The 7865-nt window shown below is 46.5% G+C and overlaps 1 protein-coding gene across 1 annotated transcript; it reads right to left on the reverse strand.

Moving 5' to 3' along the window:
* Positions 1 to 680: 680 nt before the first annotated feature.
* KCTD6 (potassium channel tetramerization domain containing 6) lies at positions 681 to 3145 on the reverse strand. Its single transcript, XM_010194296.1, has 2 exons — positions 3037 to 3145; positions 681 to 1829 (listed from the first exon to the last, which is right to left on the reverse strand). The coding sequence occupies exons 1-2, from the start codon at positions 3061 to 3063 to the stop codon at positions 1143 to 1145; spliced, it is 714 nt and encodes a 237-aa protein (XP_010192598.1). The 5' UTR covers positions 3064 to 3145; the 3' UTR covers positions 681 to 1142.
* Between the last annotated feature and the right edge of the window lie 4720 nt (positions 3146 to 7865).

The following is a 7865-nucleotide window of genomic DNA, read 5'->3' on the forward strand; positions in this document are numbered from 1 at the left end:
AAAACCACAGAACTTGAGCAGCATCAGAAACAGCGCTCTGCAGTTAAAATTACATACACATACATTATGAAGTCATTAGAGAAATCACTGACAAACCAGGTGACACTACTTAGCAGATACAAGTACCTGGGCTCTGTGTTCCCTCCGTCACCATCCCTGTAGCCGGTACGAACACTCACCATCACTGTCAGTCATCATGCAGTTCTCAAAACACAAGCTTTTTCTATAACGAGGACAGTTGATCAACTGATTAATATAAAAAGGAATAAAGTACATCAGTAATGGAGGAGAATGGAGCCTTACCAGAGCATCCGAACTACTCTGCAGCACGGAAAAACAGGGTTTAGGTGGGGTTTTTTTGGTTAATTTTGGGGTTTTTTTAAGTATTAGAGTTCTAGAAGACAAAAAGAAACTACAAAATAGCATTCTCTATCTCACATTTTTATTAGCTTCTTGCTGGCAGGCATTACACTTGGGAATAATATTGCACCAGGCATTAAAAATATGAATTCTACCACAGGGACATTTTGCATTTAGAATCCAATATAAATATTTCTAATCATATTTCCATGGCTACAGATAATATTTGGTTGCTTGATTTATATGCATAGAAAGAAACAGTTGTCATAACTGTAAGAGAGTGTACTTATCAAGTACTTTTAAAGGGTGGGATTTTTTTTTTCTAGAATATTACAATACTGTTTATTGATTTAGACGCTAAATTAGTCTACACGATAGCAGCTTTTCCCCAACTGCATCTTAAATTCTTTTTGTTTCTTGCTCCCAGTGTCATAGCATTAGACGGATTAGAAACCATTGAAACGGAGGTAATTTTAGCACTTTAAGTTGCGTCAGAGAATTGTGTTAATGACACAAAATACCCTATTGTACTAATTCTTCGGACTCCCCCTTTCAAATAAAAAGGTGTCTTGACTGAACAGGCACATGCACGGTTTGTTTCTTTTCTGAACAGGACAAAAGGACAGAGCTGCAGGAGAACGAAACTCCTCCAGTCCTTATGATAAACAATAAATAGTCGTATAAAAAAGAAAAAAGCCCACGTTGTTGCTTTAGTCAAAATCCAGACTCTCTGGGGTTTGCTGTCCAATTAGGGCACTGAAGTGGCTCCTGCGGAGCCAGAATCAGTCATCTGTTTTCCGTGCCACTCTGCAGAAAGTCCAGTTGTGCTCCACTGTGTTTTCATTGGCGCGCTCGCTCATATGATGAACCCTGGTGTTCCTGATCGTGAAGCCTTGCTTTGTGATGTACTCCATCAGATGGACTCGGAGGGACACTTCCTGGTGGTAATCGCATGGCCCAAAAGTGAAGGACACCTGGCAGTCCCTGGTGTCCATCATGTGCTTGTTCCACTTTGTGAAGTGGTTCGAAATGCCTTCCAGTAACGAATGGACTTTCGTGGTGATGGTGAGCTGCGTGATGATGACGGCCACCGGGTTGGAGTACTTGGAAAGCTTGCGGGTGCTGGACAGCTCCACCACCTCCTCAAAGGTATCCACGGGATACAGCGGCTTGGGGTCATTAAGACACTGAATTAGCGGCTCAATCTGATAGAAGTCCGCCTCCTTCCGCAGCAGGTCGAACTCCTTGAAGTCCAGTGGCAAAGTGAGCTCTGAGGTCCTTAAAAAGTTAAGAACATAACGGAAAAGTGGTCCATCTCTGTCAATAAAGTAATTGCCCTGAGAGTCCCTGGCGGTGGGGAAGTCTCCCCTGAACATGGCCCCGAGCATTGAGTCAGGATATCTCGTTAGAGTTGTGAGGGATGTCGTATACATGTGTCCACCCACATTTAGCGTGACTGGATCAGTCATCTAGAAAGAGAGAAATGGCAGAGTTTATCAAGCCACCGCGAGAAGATCCCATTGCCTCGCCGACACGCACGGCAAACGCTGGGTGAAAACCACAGGCTCTGGAGTGAATCGAGGCCTTTGAGTGGTGTTTAAACCCGAACAAACCCAAGCCACCTAGCAACAAGGCACAACTGGCAACCAGGCAGGATGATACTTAACATTCAGAAAGCACATTTCCAGAAGGCTTTAGAAATCTTAACAACTGAGCTACTGCCACAGAAGTAAGTTTTGCATTTGGGCAACAAGGGGTTTTTTTCCTATTCTACAGATGGGGAAATGAGGAGAGAGAGATTTCCTGAAGAACAAGTTAGTCTGAACAAGGCCCATCAGTGCTCCTTACTTTCACAATCTGTCTCTCATTCCAGAACAAAAACAACAAATAAAAAGAAAGAAAGAAAGAAAAGAAAATCAGCTGAACAAGTCTTAAGCCTCTCTCTCTCCCTCCAAAGAGGATGACAGTGCAAGTTTAGACAAAGGACCAAGAGCTAAAATCAAGATAATCCATGCACTGGTCAAGAATCATCATTAAAACAAGCAAACAAAAAAGAACTTTCAGCTTTTCCCTCTAAAAAGAAATATTTGTTAGCAAATTAGCACGCTGTACAGAAGGAGGTGGGGGCAGAGCACAAACCAGTCTGCATCAGCTTCCAGATAGCACACGAGGAAGAAGCAAGAGAGAAAGGAACATAAATCCCATCTGGCCACCAACCCGAACAACCAGGACCGAGGCCAGCCAGAGAAAAGAGACATATGCATGGCAGCTGAATGTTTAGAGAACGAGGAGAAAAACAAGATGCATTTGTCTAGTTTGAAACAGGGTTGACAAGGAAAACTATTGCTCTTTATACATCAAATGACAAAGTCCTTAAAATTACATCCAGGGAGCACAAACTGTTTTCAACCTTTGTGTGGTAGGAACACGGTAACAGTGAGTTCAAGGCATCAGTTAAGCACTCACTGTACCTAGGGAATGGGAATGTGAGCTCTCCCCACAAGCAGCACACGGGGCCAAGCGCTCCAGAGAACGTAAGCGCTGTTGTAACGCAGCTTTCCCTCTCATGTGCCTGGAGCTCTGGATCCACACCAGACAGATCTGGAAGGATTCTCACCACGAGATCCTGAACACCCAGTTGCACGGCTGAGCGCACACCTCCACGGGCTCACTCACCATATATCCCCAGTCTCCATTATCCATCTGTTCAGTTGCTTGAAGTGCGGTACTCCAAGTTTAACAGAAGGCAGCTAGAAGGACACGCGATTCACCTCCTCTTATCTCCCTGCAGGAAAAAGCACACACAGAAACACAACACAAAGAACAAAACATGGCAGACCATCAGTACCTACAGGAACAAATACCGAGCGATGTGCCCCTGAGGATAATGCACGTTCACAAGCGGACTACCTTTCACTGAGGAAAGTGTCCAACGCTTTGAAAGACAGATGTCCTTTTCCCAATTAAAGTAAGTTTATTTAGCCACCACTGAGATCATAGATGTGATATCAGTCAAAATGCCCATGCTCCAGTTTCAAACTGCACAGAAGAATCAATCGAGCATGAAAGTCAATGGACACTAAGAAGAAGAAAAAAAAATCTCACTGCAGAATTAATAATTCAGTAGTGGAGACGTGCAATTGATAGCAAGAACATTAATGTACAGACGAAGAGTACGAATGGACTTCACAGACACATACACCCCCTGGAAAGAAGTCTCTTCAGGGACAAGCCAGAGGACATCAAACATGCTTTCAGCAACGCTCCAACAAAAGCAATTTGAGAAGTGGTTCATGCCACAACTTCCCAGAAGATGCTGAACTGCTGACTTGCATAACGAGGGGCTCTCTCCCCCGGAGCACGGCGAGGGAAATCACAGCCCGGGTTGTGCAACTCGCGGGGAGGGGAAGCCAATGACCCCAGACACCAGTGGAGGTTTTCCAAAGGTGGCCGTCGGCCACGTCAAGCGATGCACGGTCAGGGGAGCCAGCCTGCAGCAAGCCTCATCCCTGCCCACAGCCTGCCTCTGCTACAACTGCCGAAAATTTAGGTCACTCTGTTTTAAGTAGGGTACAGCTTCTCAGCTTTGTTTATTTTTACATCTTAAAGACCACGGTTACCGAGACTTCTGCTCCCATCCTCTTTACCAGCAAACTTCAACACACCCGGCTCAAAGCAGCACGAAGACTGAGCCGAGCCAGAGCCCTCCATTCCCAAACAGCTGAACCCCCAACCAAAAAGACGACTTGCCCCTCTCGTTCCTAGCCAATGAGGTCACCACAGAGCAGGGCAGCACATCCCACCCCTCTGGGCTCCACCACCCTGCCCAAGTGCACAGCCTGGGCACAGCAGTGTCCAGGTCAGGCCTTGGAGGGCTGGCAGTATGGGCACAGCCTCGGCTGCGTCTCAGATGCATTAAAGAGTTGGAAAAAAACCAAATCCATGTAGGAAAATCATGAGGTCAGACAGCAGAAGTCGAAGGAATACTAAGATACAGAACTCGTCGTACCAGGATCCTACTTTCACAAATTAGAGGCAGGCATGCCTCAAGAAAGCACATGGAGGTACACACCCCCCTCAGCAGCAGCTAAACCTGGCATGCCAGCTCTTTTGCCAACCTCCTTAATTATTTTTGAACTTCTCACAAACCCAGAAGTGAAATCATTCCGGTTTTCTTTATTTGGAATTGTCATTTGAGTACAGCTCATTAACTTGCAACAATAGCCTAGACCTTTTAAATTCCAGGACTTTTTTTTCTGAAGGAAAATGTACTTACAGATGTTATTTTGGTCAAGTACCACACCAATAAAACATGCAGATGCATTAAAACCACAGGAGAGATGGGTACAGGTTTCTGATATTTAAGAAGAACATTCACTTGAAAGTGAAACGATGCAGCCAGACAGAAACTTCACTGGTAACCATGATATAAGAGATTTGCAGTCTTAGTAAGATTAACTGGAATTATACATTCAGAATATTTCACACATAGACAGATGTCCCTCAGAGTCATTTAAACTGCTGGACAGATACTGTGTTATTTTGGTCAGCACCTAAGCCCGCACTATGGATGAATCAAAACTTTCTTTACCAGGGAAAGAAACAGATGGCACCGCCTGCCCGTCCAAGGGCATGAACTAATCTTTGATCACAGCACTGCTATGTAACACCGGAGTGAATAATTCAGGGAGCAATTAGCTGAAATAAACCCAGCCCTCAGCACGTAAGTGGCACGGAGAAGCCTCACTGACTTTTGTGACCCAGAGTCAACAGGCATACACAAGCATCCCTGGCAAAGCCAGCGCTGGAGGGAGACGCACGACGCAGAAGGACAACAGCGGGAGGGATCCTAAAATGCCGAGTGGGAGCACAGCAACCTGCTGCTTCCCCCATCCGCCTGCGAGCTCCGAATTTCCAGACAACTCCACTGGCAAAAATGGCTCTGTTTGGGTACAACGGAGGCAAGGACCAGCACACCACATCGCGACCGGGGTGGGGACGTACGCCCTTCGTGACATACACCTTTTCAACGATGCTTTCAATTCTTCCTGCAGGAAATACAGCGATGCACCGGCAGGGGTGGGCAGATGCTCACTGCATCCTTACCCCTCGAGCCAGCTCTTGTCCCTGTGTCGCACAACAACGTCCCACACGCAGGGACAGCATCGCTAACGTGGCTGCTCATGTCCAGATAGCAGCTAACAGACAACACGCAGCCATATCCCGAGACAGCCTGCCTTAATAATCATAATAAATACTTATTTATGATGAAATTCAGCCAGACAAAGTGCTGACACCATCTAAGCCAAACAGGATGTCATTCTTTGGTGAGAGCAGAAGTGCACGACGGTGTCAAACCACAGCCCTGCTTTCGTTAAGCTGCTTCTGCGAGTGGGGAGAAGATACCCACCATTAACACAGTCACCACAGCTGCTGGACAGCCCAGCTCCAAGCACATCCAACACCAGAGAGGCACAATGAGAAGCGAGTACCTTTGAAGAACAGCACTCAAGCCATCGTTTTATACTTAATACACCAAACTGGATGCCAGTATTTATAAAATGATCCCTCTTATTTCATATACTATGACTCAGAGGACTACAAGGCTATTTACCAGGAACACTATGGCAACAGGTAGTCCCATTAACTTCAGCAGGGCTTCTCCCAGCAAAAGAGCTGCTAACGTGCAACCATTTTGCAAGCTGAAATTCAGAGAAAGCAAATGAGAGTCAGCTGAACGTCTGCATCTGTGGACAGACACACACACGCGTGGGCTCAGGACAGGCACCGCCAAGCATTTGCTCCGCAGGGCCCTCGTGCACTGCATTTGGTTACGGCCACAGGCGACACACGGCACCCAGAGAAAACCACAGCACTGGTGTCACACACAGTTACTCGAAGGAGGAGCAGAAATACACCTGACAGTTAAAAGTCAAGAGGCACACACCACCTGATGCGCTCTGAGTGTTTTTCAGCTAGTATTTCCAACAAAAGAGTTAAAGGACTTACTTGTGACACGAGTCGGTAGTGGACAGTTTGGTATCAATATGACAACAGAAGCTGTTTAACCTCCACACAAACTGTTTAACCTCAGTAGTTACCTTAGAGTTCTAAGTCAATATAGAGATGACAGGAATTCAACCAGAAATTCAATGGCAACTTACAAATTAAATAAGGAGCAAAGCCAGTGCAGCACTTACACAAACAAACATGCCTGGTATTTCAAACTACTCATTTTCTTTGTAAGCCCCCTGCCTCTCACATTTAGATCTCTAAAGATGAGAAGAAACTCCTGCCCTCAGCACAGTTACGCTGTACACGGACAGCCTCTCTATTCCCCAGCCTGTCGTAACATTTGAAAAGCAAGTTTTTATAGTAAATCATTACGGGTGACTCACCTGAACTGACAAAAATCTAAGCTAGCAGCAGTGATGACTGTACTCCACCAAACCGTACAGCAAGGCAATAGTCTACAGAGCAAATCCATGATGAACCAGCACCGTGCTACCCTAACCAAGGGAGCGAGGAGGTGGCAAGCTCCTAAACCAACCAGTTACCGAATCTTCTGGTAATTCAACAATCAGCTTCACTAAAGCAAGCATCCATCACCTTCTACACATGTCAAGTGTATAATGACTAATGCGGTTTATTAAAAAATAACTTAGTTCTTGCATTTCTTTAGTTTCTTTTTACTAATACTTAAGTCTTTACCTCAGGCAGGAGGGGAAAACGCTCACGCCAGCCACTCAGCGTTTTCGCTCCTTTACGTCTAATTGCTTCACTAAAAATTCCAAGCTCCTGAAGTTTCCTTCCCTCCCCCGAGGAGCTCTACGACATCCTGGTTTAAGTCCAGGTTCCAAACTTCTATTTGAAATGCTACTTGTCTGAAGAGCCCACATCATGGTATCACTTCAGCCCTCCTTTCACAAGACCCAGAGGAAGATATTTGTATCTAGCCTGCTCCTGCTGGCCCCGTGGTGCTGAAGCAACCAAAGGCACCCAGGCTTTCAGCACCTGTGACAATGGTTGGGTTTAACCTGTGTATTTTGCTTCTGTGAAACTAACCGGTAGTTGGGTGTGAAAACGTGTCTCTAAACAGTTCTGGAGGAAGGTAGGTATCAGAAACACCGAGTCTCCCTGCACACACCAAAGGGCTCGGCACATGTATGGACCAAGGAGAGAGAGCAAGACAGGGGCAGGAACCCTTCCTGTGAGCCCAGGGCAGAGAGGGGCCCAGGGCTGCAGCAGGAGCTGAGAAGCACCAGTTTCCATCACAGAGGAGCCAGAGAGCTCGTGGTGGAAGGACTCTCCCCAGGATCACAATGATTCAGCAAAGATGCTGGAAATGAACCCAGACAGTTTGCCCCCCACCCCCGGTAAGTGACCATGAGCCCAGGCCCTCACCCCCATCCCAAACCAGTGTCTCAGCTCTGTCTCCTCTCGGGTGGGGCAGAAGGACCCCAACTCCCCTCCCAACACGGAGCAGGACCACACCCCAGACCCTC

Source organism: Mesitornis unicolor, unplaced genomic scaffold (assembly GCF_000695765.1).
Source record: "Mesitornis unicolor isolate BGI_N332 unplaced genomic scaffold, ASM69576v1 scaffold7691, whole genome shotgun sequence".
Lineage (NCBI taxonomy): Eukaryota > Metazoa > Chordata > Aves > Mesitornithiformes > Mesitornithidae > Mesitornis > Mesitornis unicolor.